The sequence below is a fragment of the Balaenoptera physalus genome, assembly GCF_965194825.1.
Source record: "Balaenoptera physalus genome assembly, chromosome: 18".
Lineage (NCBI taxonomy): Eukaryota > Metazoa > Chordata > Mammalia > Artiodactyla > Balaenopteridae > Balaenoptera > Balaenoptera physalus.
In genome coordinates this window covers 72,162,767-72,185,779 of record NC_138899.1, presented here as the reverse complement: position 1 = coordinate 72,185,779, position 23,013 = coordinate 72,162,767, and the positions used below count along the sequence as shown (strand labels likewise).

Here is a 23,013-nt window from a genome sequence, read left to right as displayed (position 1 = left end):
TCACGTGTCTCAACCTTCAGCTGTCACTTCTCCACCAAGTCCTTATTCTTCATCTCAACCCCCTTGGGTGCTCTTTGTAAGCTTATCATGGGATTTCTACAGTCTTGCTGTTTTGCAGTTATTTATGTACATGTCTCATCTCCCTCAACTGTAAGATGCTTAAGAGCAGAGTTAAGTCTTACCCATCCATATGCTCTGCAGTGCTCCGCATGGTGCCCTGAACATAAGCAGAACTCAGTAAATGTTTGCTCAGCTAAAATAAGCCCTGCTTTGATCTGTTTTATTTTGCTTGTGAGTCTCACAAAGGGCTAAAAGCATTTATCTCTTGGAAATAATCTGACTTTAACCTTAGACTAGTGTCAACCATAACCTGAGAACTGATTAAATGTAAAGACTCATATATGCTACTTCCAAACCATAAGGGAGGTTTAACTGAAGAATGCAGCTCAACCTCTTACAGCAGAAACATCATGAATTCCCTGTATTTAGCCTCCAGCAACATGTATCACTAGTTTAACTTAACCTATTCACTTTGACAAAATAATATTTATTTAGTGGGTCACCACTTTATCCTGTTTTTACAAATGGTACTTGTTATAATCCTTTTCAAATTTGCAATATTATAAACTCCTGAAACACATTTAGTACAGAATTCTCAAGAGCAAGAATCTTCTTCGAGTTGGATCAATTCCATGTCAAGGTCCACTTCATGTATATGTTGCTAAAAACTCAAAAGTCCACAGGGCAAGTGTTTTTTTCCTAAAGAATTGAGACTTGGACCATTAAATACTTACAGCTGACTGTTGAACAACACGGTTTGACCTGTACGGGTTCACTTAACAGGCACATTTTTTTTTTTTCAATAAATACACAGTTGGCTCTCCCTATACTTGGGTCCTGAATTTGCAGATTCAACGAACTGTGAATCCTGTACTATGTTTATGATCGTGGTTGTTTGAATCCTTGGATGCCCAACTGAGGATACAGAAAACCGACTATGGGACTTTAGCATCCTCGGTGGGTCCCGGAAGGAATCCCACGAGGATACTGAGGGACAACTGTATAACCATAACAGTGCAGCTAGAAAAGAGCCACGTGTTCATTTCTAATACCATCCCCTACTTGGCAACTATCTTTAGCAGGATATGTTGTTAAATCAATACTTGCTATTTTCAATGATTAATTATAGGGGTTTTGCTGAGAATTATCAACTTCACATCACTTAAAAAGTTCTAAGTGAAAATATAAATTAGTTGAATTAAGCTTAAGCCTTGATTTGGTTTGCTTACTTTTCACCAATTAAAATACATTGCATTAAAATACATTTACTTTTATTTCTAGTGATTTTAACACATTTGGATTTCACATATCCCAAGGAAATGCTTTCTTTTTAAAAACACCTATATATAAAATAAATTCTATTGTGTTACCTTTTCATTTTAAATTTATTAAAAGTACATTGAAAGTTAGATTTATATCCTACATAAAACCCTATTGAGAAGGAAGATTTTGATGTCAAAAACGTATTTTCAAATGCATAAAATATAGCCTGGAGATTTCCATATTGAAGTGTGAACAAAGTTTACTTCTGGAGAGGAGGGTAGAATTGTAACTTTTATATACTTCTTCATGCATTACTTGTACAATTAAAATTCAATCTACAGAATTTTTTTTTTAGGTGGATGAATGCACTTGAGAACACTGATCTGCCTTGTTCCCACTTACATTGATAGATGTGGAGGAAGGTCTCGTTGAGCTTGTTGGTGAAAAGAGGCTCAGGAAGGTCCCGGAAGAACTGCTTCACCATATCTGCCACGTCGTAAGCGGATTGGTCTTCGTAGCTGACGTTCTCAGGAAAGCTCTCGTTCATTTGACGTAAGGCATGGATTCGAGACTTCACGCCTGATTTTCGAAAAAGACCCACCTGAAACAAGCCACAGTGACATGTTAGTGAGGCCGCCTTTGCCCCAGACGTGTTCTTCCTACTGCAAGCACACTGAGGGAGATGAGAAGGCGATAGGACCAGGACTCGATGACTTGGAATTGCATCCAAACTAGTATATTGTAAACTACTAACTTAGCTGCTTTGGGCAGTAGCTGAACACTGACTTCCTCTCCCATGAAATGGAAATAAGAATAACAGCCCACCTTACAGGGCTCCTGAGAAAATATACGTGATTGATTGGGCTTTGTGACTTGTCAAGTCTTTCTTACAACATGGTAGACGTTATTTTTTTATTCATTTATTTAACAAGTAGTGATTAAATACCCCCTATATATCAGGCATACTTATATCTTCTAAGAGTCATTAGTGAGCAGGTCAGACAAAATTCCCTACCTTCTGGTGTGTATACTTTAGTGGGGGTTTTGAGAAACTTCTGTCAATGGAAGGTTTGGTGGATCCCAGATAAGTAACCATATCCAATGCCCCTTTGAGGGAGAGGTTTATAGGGAATATGCTCATGAAACAAAATATCGTTAAGCACATATTTTGACTGATGGGTCTTACTTATATGCTTTTCCTTCTTCAGAATCCTTGTAACATATGCTTCTCATATGATGCACTTACTACTCTACCTGGTTAGTTATTATGTGTAGAAGCTATGGCTATAGTGAGAATGATTCCTAAGTGGCTTTTCTTCAGACTTCAAGACATTGTATTATGCCTTTTTCATCCTTAGGGCTTAGACTCCTCCTCTGCTTGACAAATGAATGGAGCAATAAGGCACCGTGGGGATAATGCCCCTAACAGGAACGAGTGAGGGAGAGCAGAGCCCTATGAGGATGGAGGTTCCTGCAGTGGTTTCCAGGTTATGCTGTAGGCTCTCCCCAGGTGGACCTGCCGTCACCCCAAAAGAACTGAGCTTCTCTGGGAGCCCAGGCTTATAGTGAATTCGTATGTCTACTATTTTTAAATGCCTATAGGGCACTGAGTTTCTCAAAACTGGTTCTTCAACCCTCAGTCTCCACTCTTTTCACTCCCCGAGGGCTCACTGGTTGGCCCACTTCCACATTCCCAGTGGTCAGAGAGGTGGGCAGCGGCCTCGAGTCAGCGCTGCTCTCCCTCCTTATTCCTGGAGAGACACGCCAGGTTGTCTCACTGGCTGCTCTGTGTGCCAGGCCGGCCTCGACCCAAGCTCAGGGGTCTGAGGAGAGCTCTCTTGGTTGCTGCTATAAACGGAGAGCAGCGCTAATTCTTTTAAACTGCGTAACAGCAAGGGAAGAATTCCAAGCAATTAGAGAATACTCAGGTTTTTGTATACGTCAGCTGAATGGATCGCAGGGGCAATTATACACCGCTACTTTTTGTGGCAATAAAGACAGAATTCTTAGTAATACTTCTGGGCATTCCAAGGCTTACCACCCTAATTTCACAGAACAGGATATTCAGGCATAGTATCACTTAAAACATTAATTGCTTTCTTTTTTATTCTTAAAGTTTGGAATGTCTAGAAAATGCAGAACGTTGCCAAGAAGAATCTAAAGAGCATTTCTCTTCCTCTGGCAACTGCTCCAAATTTCATCAGAGGGCATGAGAAGAAAGCACGTCCTGTCAAAAGAAAAGCTCAAGATGTCAAATGAGTGATTATCCAAGTGAGATCCAGCCTTGATGTGTTTACATCTCAACTCTTCTGATTCTGGAAGGGGGCCCGGACCATGCCTCGGGGCTGTGCTGCTCGGGAGTTCTCAGAAGCCAAGTGCCCCGAGGTGAATTCCGCAGAGTGACTCACAGTTATCCTCCTGTGACTTGGTATTATTCCATTTGAGAATTCCTGTTATTATTATGTTTTAATGGTAGAGAAATACTGATCGGATTCTATAAAAAGAATAAAGCAGACAAGTGTTTGTGTGGACATCGCAGAACGAGATTCCTCTTTTGTCCTCTGTGTCTTGCTGGCTTTGATTTTGGGTGCACGGTGATGTGCAGGTACACACACATCCCAGTGATGTTTTCTTTGTACTGTTTTGTTTCCAAGTTTCTTTCTAGTTTCAGCAAATATTGTGATTTTAATTATTTTAGACATGTCCGGAGCTCTCCAGCTGCGGGCTCCGAGCTGCTTGTTCTGACTTAGATCTCACAGGATGTCCACAGGGCTGTCAGGTATTTATTTGTTCTGCCTCAATTTCTGACAATAACCTTCCCGTCCCACCCTTATCATCCAAGGGACGTGGGAAATATCTGTGGGTTCTGGGGATTTTTGTTGGAAGCGCCAAAGGAAAGTTTTTTTCCTAAGCCTAACAAAGTAAAGGTGGTCTGAAATCAGATTCCAGATGTTGGAGTGGAGGATGGCGGAAGGGAAAGATGGTAAGGGCGCCTGTCTTCAAAGATGTCACTGAGCTAATGTAAGAACTAACCCTGGAACTGTCCTACTTCCTGCCTTCTTGTCATGTGACCGTGGGAATTTTCTATAGTTTAAGCCATTTGGGGGCAGGGCTTCTGGTCCCTGGAGTGAAAAACTCCCTGGGCGTGGTAAATAGAAGCTTCCTCTAGTGATGTAGAGGTCCTGGAACCAGAGAGAAGAGCTTCTCCTACCCATCGTAGAGCAACCAGGGGTGTTGGCCCATGGGATTGGCAACCATCATTTCTTCTTCTGCAAAAAGCTTTCAGAGCAGTGATAAAATTTGCATTTTTGGCTAATTTTTTTTTTTTTTTCTAAGTAAAAAGTGGAGGACCAAAGAAACCACTTTAAAATGGGTTTCTTCTAAGGGCACCCTTGTCATCATAGCCAACGGGAGGCAACCCCAGACCCTTCAGCTTCATTACGAGGAGGACCCAAGATGTGTGAAATGTCTTTCATTTGCTTCCGTGTCTGTCACTGGTGGGCGGGTGACCTGGGTAGTCACACGGGGACCCACACTTGGTTTAACGTTCTGCGGTCACCGTTTTGAAATTCTTCATAATTTATATGCACTTTTCATTTTGCACAAGGCTTCACAAATTACACAGCAGGGCCTGCTCTCGTGTACCTCAAAAGCACGGCTCTAAGACTCTCTCTTAAAAGGTAAGAATAGAGGTCAGCAATGCGAAATCCATGTTTTAAGCTTCTCTCTTGCACATAATCTCTCACTGTAAAGATAAAAGGATGAACAATGAGGGTTGCTCTGGTCTAGTTTTACTTTCCTCTCTCTTTAGTCTTCCACCCAAAAACTCAGCTATGAAAAAGCAAGGACTCAAAGTATAATTTAAAAAGATAGGCACTGGAACATCGCTCATCTTACCCGAGGTAGGCAGCAGGGAGGGTGGTGAGCAGGCGGCAGGTTGACGACACTTGTACTGAGCATGAAGTGTCTTCCCAGCATAATTGGGCTTTTAAAACTTACCGCTCCATTAGGAGGAGAGCTTGGGCATGAGTGCTGCATTAGAACTCAAATTTCACCTAAATAATATTAAATCTCCTACTTGGCATCCTGTTTATGCTAATCCTTTCAGCACTTAATGATGTTTATCAGGACTTGCATTTCCTCTTCTTTAGGGATGTGCTCCGCTAATGAAGAAAAGTTGGTTTTATTCGGAGAGAGAGAGGTTCCTAAGAACAGTATGTGGTGGGTTCTTATTTGGAGCACTGCAGGTTTAGCCATTCTCTGCCGTGACTTCATATTCATCAGGGGCTGGGTATAACCTATCCTTCTGTGCAATTGATGTAGGGCAGAAATAAAAGCTCCGCCAAGAAAGCCTGCTCGTCTCACACACTGCTGTGTCTGAATACAAATGGTTCAGAACTGAAGGCTGAACTCCCTATTTCATCTCCAGCCAGCTGACAGGGCAAAAATGGATACACTGTGTTTCCTCATATGGAAGCTGTTCGGCACTTGGGGGTGCAGGAGGTGGAACGGTGGTCTTGTTTCAGGATTCTGTAGGGCTGTCTTCAGCTGTCTGCGATGAATGTTTGAGAAGAATGCGTAGCATGAGGGAGAGAGGCTGAGCTTATTGCAGGAAGCCTCCCTCCCTGGGATGAGGGGCTGAGCCCTGGGACAGTCTTGCATGGTGGTTCGAGGGGACCATGTAGAGGCAGGCAGCAGAGAAGCCAGTCAAGGATGGTTTAGAGGAAGGGTATTCTGAGACCCTCTGGTCTTGCACGGCCGGGGGGGTGCTGAGATCTCAAGAGCCTGTGTAGACCTGAGTCTTCCCTTCAGAGGAGGTGCCGCTGGTGAAGGAAGGACCCTCGTCTGGTGTGTGTCCATTCCTTCCTTGTGACTCTTGTCCCTCCTCTTTCTTTTCTGATTCATTGGCTTTTATTTGCTCGAGTTTGCTCTTAAATCTCTAGAACAGTCTTCCTCCTGAGCCTGGTTTTCTTCGATTCTTATTATGTATCTCTAGTTTCCCCTTGTCCCTTCCCATGACCACCTTCCTTCTTCGCAGGGACCAGAGGGGGGCTCTGTGTGCTGCCCCCACTCTGTGCTGATGAAGGGGAGGGACATACAAGGTGGGGGCCCTGCTGGCGCTGGGTACCCCATAAGGGGAGGAACTGGATTCCACGAAAGTCCCTTTGACATCTTGAGGACTTTTTCTTTTGACGGATACAAGAGAAGGGTTGCCTTGTTCATTGCGGTTACATTTAGAATCAGTATTTATGTCTATGAAATGAGTCTTTTTTCTTATAAAGCTTTGCCAGCATACTGTTTTTCAGTGTGGCGTTCTTCCAGATTAAAAAAAAATAATAATAGTTATAAGCCTGAAATGGAGACTGGGAATAAGCCAGCGAGTAGAGATTGAGGAGGTTTTGGTGCCACTGTCCTTCTCTCTGTTCGTATGACTTTGTCTTCAAACAGGAGACTGGGCCCAGTAACAGTAGTGATGCTGGTGATACTCATATTCAGAATCTACAGGGGGCAGGATTGGTTTCCACTCTACATAAAGACTATGCGGTGAGTAGAGTGGTGGTATTACAATGCATTTATACCCAATCTTGTTCGAGAAAGAATTCAAGGTGACTTACAATGATCTATAAAGTACAGTAAGATGCAATTAAACATAATAGATGAGAGGACTAGAGCAAAAGGAAAATAAAGATAGAAAAGGTTAGCAGGAAGTAGGAATGAGGTTCACACACAAAATTCATGCCCCCAAATTATATATATTTACTACAGGCAGAACATGCATTTGGCTTCAATAATTCTAGCAGCCAGTGTAGAGAGGAAAACATATCCAGCTGAATGAGTCTGGTGTACCTAATATAAATACAGACCAGTTATCTAAAAACAAAAATTTTTTCAGGTGCTGGGGCCACAGAAAAAAATTCTTTCATTCTTACAGAAAAGACACCACATGATATAATGATCAACATCATCAACACAATCCTGAGAGTGAATTCATCAATGAGTTGTTTAGGGCCACTTCTCAAAGTGTCCCTCAATGCTAGAGATGGCATCACCCCAAAGTCCAATGGGACAAGCAATTCTAACAGGTGGTAGCAAAGTGCACTTGTTAAAATCTTGGACTCTGTAGATAGATTTTCAAGCAAGTGTTGGCTCCACCATTGCCACCTAGGGGCTAACCCTGCCCAGGGTGGATATGGGATTAAATGAGGCAATGCTTGCAGGATACTTAATATGATCCCTGAAACATGCTAGGCACGCAAGAAAGGTTACTATTATTGAATGAATGGCACACATGGCCTGCATTTACTTTAAGCATTCCTGAACAAACACTGTTTTCTCTGAATAGAGCTTTTGCTGATAAGCATTAGCTAGCTGGCTATCCATTAGAATGTTTGGAACAAAATATTTTCTATGCTTGGTAAAAGGCAGAGCCAAACACTCTAAGAGAATCAGCCAAGAGGGGAGATGAGTCTTACATACCCTTATGAAAACTGAGACGCTTGGAAAAACATGTGTCTGAATAACAGGCTACTCTCCACAAAATACAATCTTGGGTCTGTACTAATAAACCAGTAAAAGTACAATTGAAGCCACAAAGTCCTATGCCAAAGGGCATGGTTGCAGTGCTTTCAGGGCTGCAAAAGAGATTAATTAGAGTGGGTATTTCCAAATATTCACTTGAGCCCACCTCCCCAAAAAGTTTTCTCAGTAAAATACCCACAGACCCTCTACCTTTGATTAAGGTGTGCTTTTGATAAAAACTCTAAAATTAAAAAAAAAAAATCTAATGCTTAACAAAGCAGATTCAATGGATTGCTCTATTGGGATGTTATTCACAAGTCAATTAATATTGGGGCATCTGCCAAAGATAAGCACCATTAGTTTAGTTTTAGACAAGTGGTCTATTGCCCTTCTTTCTGAGAAACAACAGGCAAGCCATCCAGGCCATTTCTCAAACAAAGCAGCCATCACCACCACAACAGTACAGCAACCACTGTTACCCTCACTATAACATCTAAATATGAAAAAATGTAGATATGTGTATTATCTAAATTAGGAGTGGGAAGGGAAAATGGAATAATGCATTTAGTTCAATCAACAATGGAATCGAATGAAGAAGTTACTCTTATTCTTACTGAAAACTGGTATCGGATTCATCAAGAGACCATCTTGATTCTTAGCGTGATCTCAGCTCTGGGGTAGAGACAAACATCAGTTCATCAATTCGTGTAGCTCAGCTCATTCCTGTCCACTGAGCCCAAGGCCAAGGGAAAATCAATGAGAAGTGCAAATAATCTTAGGTTGGCACAGATTATTCACATGGTATTACAGAATATGATGAACAAAAGCCATTATAGAATAGTTGCCTGAAAATACCCCCACTCCTCAAGGTTGTAATTTATCAGGCAGAATTTTATTTTGGACCGAATGTCTAACAGAGAAACCAATGAGTGTTAATTCCGAGGAGCAAAGGCTTGGCCTGGTTAATTATAGGATGGGTTGCATTCTGGGCCAATCAGAGTCCACCATTGTGATGGCTCCCCCACAGTCCTGGAGACGAAAATGATCTCCAAGAATTTTGTTTAGCTTGAGCTTTTTAACCAACTCCACAAGATGAGGGAATACTTAATTTAGCTGATATTATTTTCATATTTTTAAAAGATTTTTTGATGTGGACCATGTTTAAAGTCTTTATTGAATTTGTTACAATATTGCTTCTGTTTTATGTTTTGGTTTTTTGGCTGCAAGGCATGTGGGATCTTAGTTTCCCGACCAGGGATCGAACCCGCACCCCCTGCATTGGAAGGCGAAGTCTTAACCACTGTATCACGAGGGAAGTCCCTATTTTCATATTTTACTTGCACATTTTAAAAATATATAAATAAATTTGTCATGGTGCTGCTTCAAAAAAAATTTAATAAAGGGAGATATAAAGACCTAATTCTGGTTTAAAAAAAAAAGACAAAGAGGGATAACAGAATGCTGTGAAATCAATGGTGGCACTGAGACCATAATTAAAAGGAAATGCAGTAGACAGCCTTACTCTCAGTTTCAGGGGAACACAAATTAGCCATCACGGGTACAAATGATTAACATTAGCTTTCTGCAGTCACTCCAGGGTGTCCTTCAAGTTGCCAATGAGGAAACATCCTCACACAGCTTGACAAGGATGTCACCTGGTCAGATTAGATACTGACCTATAAAGATCACAATGCCTTTTATTTTGGAGAGGCATGTCTTGTCTGATCCTGGACAGATCTGGCTCTGCCTGGCACTCCATACGTCCCAGGCTGTGCTTGGGATTTATGACCCTACCTGATCGAGGCAGTTGCTGCGTAGATACCTCAGGGCTTGCTGGATACTCTGTGGCAGGGGCTGCCCCGTTCTCTGGACGTGAACGATGAGAGGAATGCCAAAGACTGTCTTGTCTCTGTAATCAGGAACTTTCATCCTCTTCATGAACTTTGGAACTGCCCTAGAATTTAGAGAAAGCAGGTCATGCACGCCTCGTGGAGCACACTGTGGGGACAGGCTGTGAGGGCAAGAGGGAAGCCAAGCTTTTGTTGGAATATTGGACAGGCACGGGGGGATTCAACATTTCTCTCTTAATTATTCACATTACATGGAAGGACTGTGTGTGCCCTGTGCCTCTGTTAGACCTCTAACTATTAAACAGCATGACTCACGTTAGCAGAATGGATTTATGGCCCCGCTTTCAAATCAAGTGCTCGACTTTCCAGTTTAATTGTGACAGACACACTTCTCAAGTGATAAACACTTAAACGTCCCCAACAAGACATAACAAAACAAATTAAAAAATACATCAAGAAGAAATCTGGTTGGGGTTGGGGGAGAAAGAAGGGGAGAGAAGATAAATCACATTCCTAGACTATATCCTTACTTTTCTAGAACCAGTTGTACCTTTTAAAGGAAATTTTAATACACAAGCATATATTGATTTGACCACGCAGTTTATAACTTTCTAAAATATTTTTATAAAAGCATTGCCGATTCTTCTATATGACAATTAACAACACATTTTATTTTTTTCCAAATCCACCAAATCATCTAAAATAGGTCCACATTCAAGTTCCAACATATGCTTTTGTCAATCCCTTATTCCAAAGGTTTACTGCATATTCTTGTTTTTATTTGCCAGTGAAATAAAAGCAGAACTGTATTTGAAGAGTTCAATGCTCTTTGAATGAAGCAGTGCTGTAAGTGTTGAGCTCTGCATTGGGCCAGAAGGTACAAGAAACAGATGTTTCTTTGCAAACTGCCAAAATTACTTGATGGCAAGTTTATTTTTAATGTCTCTGTTCACAACTAATTACTCTTTACTTGTCCTTTTTCCTTCTTGGAGCCTGACTGCCTTCCCTGGAAACTGACAGAGAGCTACAAATAAAGCAATGCTTCCTGCAGGCTACATCACATCCAAGCTTTGGCAGCCCAGAGGTGGACAGTAAGGCAGAACTCTGGGCATTATTTTCAGGAGATTGGCAGTGAAGGCAATGAATGGATTCTTCAGAAATCAGAAAGTAAATGCTGAAGTGTTTGCGATCACATACTGAGCCCTGGAACAAACGGTCCCCTCCTAGGTGAGTGGGCTACGCACCACGTCCAGCCGTGTTTGTTGGACATGGAGTGCTTCTCCATGATGGCCGTGAGGCGAAGCAGTGAGAAGCGCTGGAGCAGGTTCAGCTGGCCGGCTGTCTGACCGCTGATGTGGGGCGACGCCGTGGATGGCTGTGGCTGGTGTGAGAGCTGGAAGCTGTTCCACCGGAGTCGCCTTTACCGGAAAGACCGTCAGAGAAGCCAGTCACAAAGCGGACGTGTTATCGGAAAATACAGGATGTTATTAATTGTTAAGTAGCTAATCAAAATAGTTTCTGAGCCAAGAAAACCACAAAGCAAATGGAACAGAAGACACAAAATGTACAGAATAAACAGAATAAACTATTTTTCCCAAGTCTGATAAATCTGGAAAAAGTCATTATCTGTTTCATTAGGAGGCTTGAATAAGTGATATAATAAATTTTATGTGTTTGTTTATTCCTAAACTCATTCCCAAAGTGTTGAATGCAGCTGAGACTGTGTGTGTACGTAAGAGAGAGAGAGAGAGAGAGACATTCAGACAGACAGTGACAGAGAGCCAGAGATTGCAAACGTTTGGGAGCTGTAGAGTACTGTCACACTGCTGTCTTGTCTCCGCACTCTGACTGGTGAGCAGCACTGACGAAGCACTCCTGAAGTGATGACACGTCAGTCAATGAGCCCCGAGAGCCATCACTGCCTCAGTGAGAAACCCAGCAGCACATACAGTAGGCTGTTTCTACTGCTAAGGCCCTTCCAGGGACATTGTCTAAGGAGCTTCTGAAATGGTCGTTGTAAAACAGCTTTTATGTACTTAGTAATCGGCATTTTCAAGCCAAAATAAACTTATGAAGTGTGTATACACCTTAGATCTCAGAAATTTCTCATGGAGTTTTTTAAAAGTTTAAAATTTGGGGTAGAGATGCTTTGCAAGGTCATGGGAAGAGCCTGTGCACAGGCAATGGACCTGCTCATCAGCGCTTTGCACATAAGAAGCTCAAAAACTTTTTTTTTGCATAAAACCAAGATTGAATTAAAGGGTAAACACTAGGAGAAATGAATGTGAGTTAACATGGATTCAATCACCACAATATCTGCACAAAAGACATACTACTGTTCAAATAATTCCCAACCGCATACATCACTTAGGACAGTGTTAAATATTTAGAAGGTACTCTATAAGTGTTTGTTAAACACACAGACCATAATTATTATGAAATGGATTAAACATCATTTCACAAAGTCATGCCACCAACCTGTTTGGCCTGGTCAGAGAGGCCCCTACTCCAGAGTCCCTCCTTTCTCTGACTCCAGCGGCCTCTGATTCATTAAGCGACGCTCCATCTCTTTCCACATCACTGGGTGTTGTCCGACCTTCGGAGACAGAATTGCCTTCAAAATCTAAGGTGATCTGACTATGAGGGGGGAAGGGGCAGAAGCCAGCTTCTCCGGCCAGCGCATTATGTGTCTGCAGTTCAGGTAACAGGTTTTTGGACCAGTCATCCACTACCTCTTGGAGCCCGTTGACATGATGCAGAATGTCATCTAAGTGAGGGAAGAGATCGTCCTTCTCCAAGTCCAAAAGATCCCCGGTGCTGGCATACAGGTGGGAGCCGGGGACGTTGTCGTAGACGCTAACTCGACTCGCTCTGTGGCAGGACGCCATGAGCCTGGGCTCCCCGGCCCCAGGGCCCGGCTGTCTGCCCAGGGAGATGCTCCCAGTCCTCCAGTGAACCCCGCTGCTATTGTCTGTTGGTGAGAGGCTTTCGATAGAGAGCGCCTTGGGGAACGTTCCTGGTTTGTGGTCCTTGGGAATGTGCACCACCAAGTTCTCTTGGGAATGAAACTCGCGTGCGTGGTTTTGGTCCCCTGCGTCCCGCAGTGCTGTCCCCGCCAGCACATCCAGGTCTTCTAAGTACATGCCCCCGCGCTTGTGGGCCTCCTGGCACCTTCGCTCCTTCAGGCCGGGCGTGCTCACCCCGCTGCTGCTGTTTTCTGACGGGCTGCTCTCACCGCTCCATTTGCTGGGCCCCGGAAGCCCTGTTTTGCAGGCAGCGGGGGGTGAGTTCTGGAGATCTCCATTTGGAATCTGGATGCACTGCATGGCCTTGAAGGACTCGGGCTCCTGCTGCAGCACCGGGCCGCTGATCACCAAGCCCCCGGTCCGCCCCGACCCCTTCTGCCTTCCCTGCGCTCCTTTCCCCCGCAGCGTTTCCATGCGTTTCAGAAATGATTTGGCTCTGGCCCGGGTGGGCTTCTCATTCTTTGGGTGCAAAGGGTGCTGGAGACCGTCTTTGGGGGACGGCGGGAGGCTGCTGCCGCCCAGCGTGGCGTCCAGCATGGCTGGGCCGTGGGCGCAGTACTGCCCGGGGCCGTCCAAGGCCTCCCGGCCGGCGCCGTAGCTGCCCGGCTGGCTGCGGCCGTCGCTCCCGCCGCTGCTTTCGCTGTGAATGGAGCAGACCTCGGGCTCGCTCAGGTCGGTGAGGACGCTCTCACTGCTGGTCGTGTTTCTCATCCTAATGTCTCCTGACGACCCGTTTCTGTCTCCGCCGGGAAACAGTGCGTGGAGGTCGTCCACGCGAGACCACCGGCGGCTGGTCCTTTGGAAAGTCCATTTGTTGCTGATGCAGAGATCTTCCTCATCAGAGTCGTCACCCTGGGAAACATCAAGGATGACGCTCATTTACAGGTGGCTGGGATGGAGAGGGGAATCTAGGTGAGCACAGGCACGGTACCCCCACCTCCTTTTCTCCTTCCTTCCCTGTCGCACATGCTCTGGGTTTCCTGGGCACCTTGGCTGGGTCCCTCCACCGTCTTTATGGTCCCTACACCCTCTTCCTTCCTAGTAGCTGGAAGATTCCTTCCCAACCCGCGAAGCTCTCTTTCTTTCAGTTTTCCTTCCTTCCTCTCTGAGAAGCTTCCTTGACTGATTACAAAGAGGAGGTAATTACCATCAACTAGACAGCCTAAATATAAAACACCTGCAGTTCCCCTTTTCACATAGAAACTTAATCCTGCCATAAAATGCACTTACTTCTTCCCTGAAACCTCTTCATGGAGCCCTAGGACCATATTTCCAGCTTTCCTCTTCTGAACCTCGGAGTCAACACTCCTTAGTCTCCCAGACTTGATTCTTAGCGTATGTTCCCTGTGTAAGTTAACGGCAAAATTATCTCCGAATTCCTGGAAGTAGAAACTTGGGAGCTATTCTAGAGACCCCTGGTGGAGGAGAGTTCAACCCAGCCTGCACAGCCGGGCAGGTTTTAATTAACCCTGAATTGGAGTGCCTTCGTAGGACACGCTTGTCCGGGTGCCGAGGCCCCACTGCTTTGCCCTGTCGTACCTGCTGCACCTCACACATTTCTCTTACTTGTCTGGGTTCTGCCTGAATTTGTACCCCCTGAGAGAGGACAGTCTGGGTTCCCTGAGGCCAGAGGTGGCTTTGTTTATCTTTGCAAGTCCCTCTGGCCAAGCCCAGCACAAACTTGCCATCTAAATAATTTCCTTCGGAGATGAACTGAATCATCCGCTCCTTCTTCCGCCTCACCATGCGTATGACCAAGACCCAACTCTGAAATGATTCTCAGATCTGCTCCCCCATTCATATCTTCACTCCCATTCCCTAGTGCAAGTCCTTGGCACCTCTGGCTGGGTTATCACAGTAAAAACCAGGCCAGCATCTTCTCCATCTAAACAGCTTTCCACTGTGTAATCCAAGTACGATCACAGGATTTCCCACTTTAGAAGCTTTCAGTTTCCCTCAGCCCTCCTAAATCTTAGTATGGCATTCGAAGCTCTTTCAACCTGACTGCAGTGTGCTTTTCTTATTTCAGCTGTTCCTCCCAATCTTCCTGCATTCTGTTCTCTGACCCGCAACTATGCCCCAACACCCAGCTCTGTTACAGGATTAAGAGCCTAAGGGGTATATATGGTCCCCACGTCCTTCCCTGGTCCCTGACCATTCTTGGGTACTCAGCTCATGTGTCTCTTTGGAGCCTTTCCTGACAGCCCCAAGACAGTGACTGCACTCCCTCTGTGCTCCTGTAGCATTCGGTTTAGACCTTTATTGTAGCATTTATTATAATACTAACTTAAACTCATGTCACAAGCACCCACTCTCAACAGTTACAGGTAAGCTCATCAAGCATATAGTAACTGCTCTCTCTCTCTCTCTCTCTCTCTCTCTCTGTGTGTGTGTGTGTGTGTGTGTGTGTGTGTGTATAGTTAATTGGATTAAGTTTATTTCACTTTACTTTGACATCCGGTTCTAAGACCTGGTTCTCAGTGCTAGTAGTTAATACCAGTTAGACTTAGGTGACTGTACCCAAGTTGCTTACTCTTTCCAAAGTAAGTTTCTATCATTTATAAAATGGGACTAAAAACAGGCCCTGCCTCATAGGTTCGCTGTGGGGATTAAATGAAGTACTGCATTTAGTAGTCCCTCACTGAGGAGTATTTGTTCATCTGTTATTTTTCAGTGTCTGTTCAGTTGCTTCTGTGCTACCTGTCCGTGTAAGACAGATGGCTTATCTATCTTTCTACGTATCTGGCATCCACCTTATCTCCTCTGGACTTTGCAATATATTGTTTTCAAGGAAAAATAAACAGATGCTTAGTCAATAAATGTGGGATCTTCCCATTCTTATTTATTTCCTGAAAATCTAGGTTTACATGAGTTGGACTAAATGACACATTTGAACTTTCAAGTATAAGGTGAAAGAAGGTAAAAAACAATGGTACTCACAAAGAATTCCATAGCTGTGGGAACACAGTAGGAAATTAGCTCTGAGTTTTTAAAAAGTTGTATAAAACTTTGGCGAAAGAGTTTAAAAAATTGTACAAATGGAAAGAAAGGCAAGACTATAGGATGATGAGTCAAAAATATACTTTCTTTGTAGCATTTTCTACTTCCTCTTTCCCTGTGATGGATACAATAAACCCTGAAATCTGAGAGTCATTTAAATATCAGGTACTGTGATAGGTTGAAGGTTGAGTTTATTGGATTTTCATGGCACATTTCAGGAAGCTAGTGAGGAGAAGTTGATATTAAGTAAGCATTCTGAAAAAGCCTTTTAGCAAATCGTTTCTGAGAAGGCAAAAGAAGGATATGCTTTTAAAGAAAATACCGATATTTAAAAATAGAAACTACAATATTTAGTGTTAGCTCCAACGAGCTCTCTAAAGCGAGCCCAAACTTGGTTACTGATGCTAGCAAACCACATACTAGTTGGATAAGGACTTCTTTATGTTGGTTTAGAAAAGATGCCAAGCTGGGCACTGTGGGCTGGGGATGGAAAGCCTGCCCCCGTCTGCTAGGCTCTAAAGAGCTTATTATACTAGCTGTGGGCAAAAAAGGGATATTTACAACCCAACCAAGGCATATGAGAAAGTGGTAAACTCCTGGGAAAAAAGGCAAACAGTTCAGGGAAATTTTGCAGTATTCAGATGGTTTGAACCAAAACAAACAAAAACCAAAGCAATAAAAATCAAAAATAAAACAGAGAAAAAAGAAAAAAATACCCATCTTCTTTAGTACCCTGTGCATGCAATTATCATAGTACGTCCAAAGGGTACTGACACGATTCTGTGTCTGTTTTTCCCACTAGTGCAGGATCTTTGAAACTACTGATAGTGACATATAATAAGAAATACATTTTTCATTTATAAGATAAATAGGTACTAGAGATGCAATGTACAACGTGATAAATATAATGAACACGGATGTACGTTATACGTGAAAGTTGTTAAGAGAGTAAATCCTAACAGTTCTCATCACAAGGAAAAAAGTTTTCTTTTTCTATTTCTTTAACATTGTATCTATATGGAATGATGGATATTCACTAAACTTATTGCGGGAATCATGATGCATGTAAGTCAAATCATGCTGTACAGTTTAAATGTATATAGTGCTATACATCAATGATATCTCAATAAAACTGGAAGAAGGATAAAAGGAAGTAATCCATATACAGTACCTAGAACAGTATATGGAACATACTAAGTGCTCAATAAATGTTATCTGCTAATTTTAAAAAGTACATTTTCCATCACAACTCAAGGCCCACACACAAATTACGCTAAAGTGAAAGAAAGAAAGAAAGAAAGAAAGAAAGAAAGAAAGAAAGAAAGAAAGAAAGAAAGAAAGAAAGAAAGAAAGAAATTTGTACTATAATAATTATCTTTGTGCTCTGATACTTTATATTCTAGTTTAGTCTATTTCATTTTTTTAAAAAAATGTTGTTTGCAACCAACCAAATTCATTTGATAACCCACCAACGGGCCATGATTCACAGTATGAAAAACACTAGAGTTTTAGATTTTTATACACTCACAGCACAGCAGACGGTCAGGCACATAGCAGACTCCCCAGTAACTGTGAAAGTGTACTGATTGTTTAAGAGATGATCAGATTTCATCTGTTTGTTTGATTTTTTTTAAGGCTAAAAACAAATAGTTTGTGATTATTTAGAAATGCAAAATGGAAACCTTTCGGAGTCAGATGTGTTTATGAGAAAAACACACCAAACTAACTTTATTCTCTTATCTTAATGATTTAGTAAACCATGGAAATACTATAGATGTGGAGTGTCTGGATTTCAGCCAGGAACTGACAAAAGGCTCTCAAGATATTGTTGTGGCCAAGATGGCAAACTGCTGGAGGCTACAGAGCATTTTGTTAGTAGCTGGTTGAGTAACTCCATCAAAGAGTATGATCAAACTACTGAAAGTAACTGAAGGCGAGATCTCTGGGGGATGCCTTCAGGTTATACCCATTTTAAGAATAACTTGAATGAGTCAGAAGAATTCATGTTTTTTAGATGTGAAGATGGCACAGATTATTCACTAAGTGATCTTGGGCAAGGCACCCACTTGGAGACTCAATTCTCTCAGCTGTAAAATGGAAATGATAACAATACACATTTAGCATGGTTTGTCAACAGGATCAAATGAGATTATATGTGAAAATGCCAGATAAATCTTAAAGTGCAAGATAAAACTAATTATTGTTGTTAGAGCATAGTGATACTGAGATGCATGAAGATCTTAACAGAATTGAAGGATGGCCTGTTAATAAGATGAAATTTCATGAAGTAAAATATAAAGACCCTAACTTCACACATCTATTATAGGATGTGCAAGATGAAACGGACTTCGTTCCTATTAATAGCCTTGAGAGTTGTAGCAGATTTCAGCTTAATATGAGTTAACCATGTAATGTGGCTACCAAACTATGATCACCCACCTTAGGATACCTGACCAGAAGCATGCATCTCAATATTTGGAAGGTTGCAGCCCCACTGTATTCTGCCTGGTCACATATATCAGGAACAATGAGCCACATTTTCAGGGGCACGTGGAAAGGGATTTATTTCTAGAGAAGAGTAATCGGGATGGCCAATGATCTAGACACCACAACCTTCTATGAAGGATGATTGAAAGAACTAATGGTTTGGTTTAGAAAGAAGGAACTCAAGAGCAGTGCTACTCGAAGTGTGGTTAAGGGGCTGACAGTCCTCAAACTTACCAGTCTTCAGTGAGATAAGTTCAGACATTGAGAGTAAGCATTAAAACCATTTGTCACCATTTGGCAAGGCTGTGCTATACGAGTTCATGATCAGTGGACTTGTCTTATTGAACAGGGCTGAGACCAGCTTGGGTGTCGGGTGCAGTAGGCGATAACGTGTGATGTTTCAAGATTAGTTTATCTACCATAACCCAAAGTGTATAATGTACAGGATCCATTGTTTTACAGAAAGATAATTGCAGAAGTTGGCTAGTAGTGAAAGATTGAAGATGAATTTTGGAAATACAGCATCACTTACTTCATTTTGAATGAAAGGTAAAAAAGAATAGCCAAAACTTTAAAGAATTACTTTGACTTCTTCTTTGATTCCACTCAACATATTCTGTGAGATGGGTTTCTTTATGAAGACTAGTATTAAAACAAAGAAACAGGGACTTCCCTGGTGGTGCAGTGGTTAAGAATCCGCCTGCCAATGCAGGGGACACGGGTTCAAGCCCTGGTCTGGGGATCCCATATGCCGCGGAGCAACTAAGCCTGCGTGCCACAACTACTGAGCCTGTGAGCCACAAATACTGAGCTTGCATGCCTAGAACCCGTGCACTGCAACAAGAGAAGCTACGGCAATGAGAAGCCAGCACACTGCAACGAAGAGTAGCCCCCACTCTCTGCAACTAGAGAAAGCCTGAGTGCAGCAAAGAAGACCCACACAGCCAAAAAACAAAACAAAACAAAAAACAAAGAAACATTTTAGATATGCATTTTTCCCTGTGAGTAGTGTTGCTGTCAATCCAACCTAAATTAGATAACAAGCAAAAAACTCACTGTCAGGAATACTCATAGTCACAGTGTTTGACTGAAAAGTGCGTACAGACTTTTAACATGGGGAATTTCAAAGTAAACTTTTTGTTTAGTTCTGACAGCTGAACAACAAAAAAAGTCATAAGTGCAATCATGATTCTTCATATTAATAGCCTAAGTATACTTTTAATAAAAATATGAACAATTTTTGTAATTCTTTTCTATTTCCTGTTATATTTGTTCCAATTATATTTATTGGAATGCAATTTTGTATCTGTAGAGTCTAATAAAACATTTAGGCTTGTATTTTCTATAACCTTTTATCATTTCATATTTCTAATAATTCCTTTGTAGTGAATTTTACAAACGTTATCTTGGTCAGTGGCAGACTGGAAATTAAAAAAAGAAAAATCAGTCACCATAGACAGTTTACGAAACTTTGTTCTAGATTGAGCAGAGGTCAGAAAACTTTCTGTAAAGGGTCAGATAGTAAATATTTTATATTTACAGGCCATCCAGTCTGTTACAACTACTCAACTCTGCCTTTGCAGCCAAAAGAATGGGTGTGGCTTTGTTCCAATACAACTTTCTTTACAAAAGCAGGAGCACTAGTTTGCTGACCCCGGATCTAGAGATAGGGGAAATCCATATTCTGTGCTTCTCCAGAGAAATCAGCTGGAATCAGATGGGCAAGTTTACACAGAATCAGCTTTTAGCTTATTATATGGAAGACTTCTAGTAATTAGGAAAAACCAAACTGCCTTGCAATATAATGAACTCATCACGTCTAGATGCTTACAAACAGAGCCTGAGTGAATTGTGATAGATGCTCTAAAAGTATATCCTCTACTGGATGGGAGACTGGAAAAGATGAGCGAAGATCTAACTCGAAGATCCTATGGTTCTAGGACATTCACATGCAACAGTCTTCAATTCAAGACTATACTCTCCAGCCAAGTGAATGATGGAATGAAATGTAACTTCTTTCATGTGACGCTGCTATTCGGAGCTGCCAGGAGGTGTCTTATCTGGTGGGAGGTTTGAGGTTGTGAAAGGCAGGGGGGCGGGTGGGGAGGACTGGGAGGCAGAGGTCAGGCTCCCTGACAACACCCGCAGCTTCTTTGAAATGCCCACGGCATCCAGGCCGGGAGGTGCTGGCTGCAACGTGGCAATTAGTCATTGTTTCTGTGTGGCTTTCCACCTTTGGTCAGGATTTCAGAGAGCTTTGTTAAAACTATAGCTTTAACCAGAAACTTCTTTTGAAGCTGCTCTTTCTCGCCTGGGAAATTTCAGGTAAGAGTCCTGTGTTTGTACACGTCCCTCTCTTTCCTCACTTAACAGAGATCCTTATGGGAGTTCAGTCTCTGACTTTAGCTTTGTACTCAAAGCTAAACAGTATCACGTAAACACTAACGTAATTAGGGGATTTCAATGTCGTCATAAAGCAAGTGTGAATTCTGTAGGTAATAATGAAGAAGAAACATTTTTCTGAGAAAGAGTAGCTTTGCATGTGCCTTGGGATTTTTAATTTAGATGAAACGCCAGTGTTTGGCTTTTTCTAAAAAATGAGAACATTCTTAGCTGAACTTATATATGCTCCAGAGACAAATGCCAACCAGACACTGCAAAAGGAAGGATTTTGTATTTTTTAAACCAAATTTGACCATCTCTATCAACTGGAAACAGGAGCCCATGCAAGTCCACAGCTGTGAGAGGCGGCTAATCCATAGTTATACAGAAATTTAGACGTTTATCTTCCATTAAAGTTGACTGGAGCTGAGTGGCTGAGGCCTCCAGTTCAGAAGCAGGGACCTGCCACTTGCAGCGCTGCAGGGGGAGGAGCCTGAGGCCCGAGGCGGGCAACTGCCGACGTCCCCAGGCTCTCAGAAATGCCGGGTTTTAGTGAGTCTTTCAGTGAGGTGCCTGGCCAAGATTGAGGACACTCTTCTCCACCTGACTCTCACAGGGAAGGTAATCTCGATCTTTAGAGGACTGCTTCTCTCTTCTGCAAAGTGGTAAGGCACTATCTTTTCTCTTCTGCAAAGTGGTAAGGTGCGATTTCATTTCTCCTGGTGCTTTACAAGCGAGTGGCATTTGATGTACAGGAAAAGTGCATGCCTAACTAAGTATGAATGAGGCTTCACCATCTTTATCTATTTGTGGATTCTTTTTTTTTTTTCTGCCTTGGGTCAACCCACCAAACTCTTCAGAATTAAACAAAATTAAATGAGAACCAAGTTCAAAGCAGAGCAATGAGATTCATGACTCATTCACTATGAGAGATCCAGAGATAAATTTCCATTTATTTACATTAAATAAATCATGGACTTGAGTGCAAGACAGCAAGAAATATCCTTCTTCTAAAACAACAATAAAAATACATAATTGTATGTATTGCTGAGGAAACCCTTCCAGGTCTCAGGCCAAGGGTCAGAAGCTCATGCCAATACATTTCTGAATATCTCTGAAACACCAGGAGGGGCAGTTTGTGGCCAGAATAGCTGGGTTCAGATCCTGCCTCTGCTGTTTCTTCGTGGCTCTGGGCAAGTTACTCATCTTCCCTGCCCTTCAATCTCCGCATCTGTGACATGGGGTTAGTGATAAGGAATAGTGCCTGGCACAGAGCGGGCACTGTGGGAGCTTGTTAACCACACCACAGAGCACTGAGCAAGCACACACGGCCCTTCTGAGGCCCAGTGGTCCTGAAGGGAGAAGAATGACTGTGGCCCTGGACGGCTAAGCCATTTGGGGATGACATTCTGCAGAATTAAACATGTCTGGGCCTCTGCAGATTAGAGATGAACATTATATTTCTATTTCTTGGATTGATTAAAATGGGGACATACACAGAGGAAATGCTACTGTCTTTTTTTTTTTTTTCTTCCAAACAAACTAATTCCAAAGTTGGTTGAAGCTCCCTGTGGTGCTTGGTTCTCAAGTTTCACTTTCTATTTTTGATCATTTGGCCTAGTTCTAGCCTGTATTTATTTTTGGTATTTTTTTGCAGTAAAATAAAGGACTAGCCTATGACTCGGGCAAGGGACAGATTATGGGAACACGTGCCACCACCAGGGTCTCCTGCATAGTTGCTTAGACCACAGTCCCAGATGCTGGTCATGATTGAGATTCACAAGTGGGTGGAGATCACCCACTGGATTTATTTATTTCAAAATTCAGGCCATGAGTCCCCAATTTACAATGTGTAAAGCAATATTTTATTCAAGTGCATGCATCTGCGGGGCCTACAGCTAAGTAGGGGCTGTAAGGGTGTGTGCCACTATATCCAACATAAGGAATAAATTAAGAATGTCAAAATACTGAAGTGACCAATTTACATAGGAGCTTTTGTGAAGGTAACAGAGCCTAGCAAATGTTATTCAAGCCTATCTCACATGTGGGTTTTGAAATGCTGGCAATAAGGGAAGAATCCAATCACACGACTTGGTTGGAAACAAATCCTGTCGTTAGTTTTTGGCATTTGCTTTTGTGATACACAGCAGCTAAGGATCTGCACCAGCAGTGTACAGACCAGCCACACAGGCGTGGCTATGCTCGGTTTAATAAGAACCATGTGTTACGACCAAATAGTGTGTATGCTTCTCAAGGGGTCTATTCAGCCAGATGGCTGTTGGGATGTTTATTCCCACATTTAAACTTTTTCTTTGACCTGGACAAATTGCTCATGTTTTAATATATTCTCTGGATATTGTTTTTCACCATTTTACCTCCTTAGCTTAAATCTTTGGCTCCTAGCTCAAACCCTAAATTGTTTTGAA

The 23,013-nt window shown here is 42.5% G+C and overlaps 2 protein-coding genes across 12 annotated transcripts in view; one reads left to right on the top strand and one right to left on the bottom strand.

Moving 5' to 3' along the window:
- Nucleotides 1-3,864, top strand: part of KL (klotho) — a 103,408-nt gene extending 99,544 nt beyond the window's left edge. For all 3 annotated transcript variants that reach the window (XR_014256305.1, XR_014256306.1, XR_014256307.1), the window contains 2 exons: nucleotides 1,734-1,875; nucleotides 3,440-3,864. The gene's annotated coding sequence lies outside the window, so the exon portion shown is untranslated. The remainder of the gene's footprint in view (nucleotides 1-1,733; nucleotides 1,876-3,439) is intronic.
- Nucleotides 1-23,013, bottom strand: part of STARD13 (StAR related lipid transfer domain containing 13) — a 383,589-nt gene that overhangs the window by 11,769 nt on the left and 348,807 nt on the right. For 8 of the 9 annotated variants that reach the window (XM_082435536.1, XM_082435535.1, XM_082435541.1 and 5 more), the window contains 4 exons: nucleotides 12,171-13,570; nucleotides 10,937-11,110; nucleotides 9,637-9,796; nucleotides 1,726-1,924 (listed from right to left, as the gene is read on the bottom strand). In XM_082435536.1, the coding sequence (XP_082291662.1) occupies nucleotides 1,726-1,924; nucleotides 9,637-9,796; nucleotides 10,937-11,110; nucleotides 12,171-13,570 (1,933 nt within the window). Of the gene's footprint in view, nucleotides 1-1,725; nucleotides 1,925-9,636; nucleotides 9,797-10,936; nucleotides 11,111-12,170; nucleotides 13,608-23,013 lie in introns of all 9 variants that reach the window. The other variant, XM_082435540.1, reaches the window with a different exon arrangement.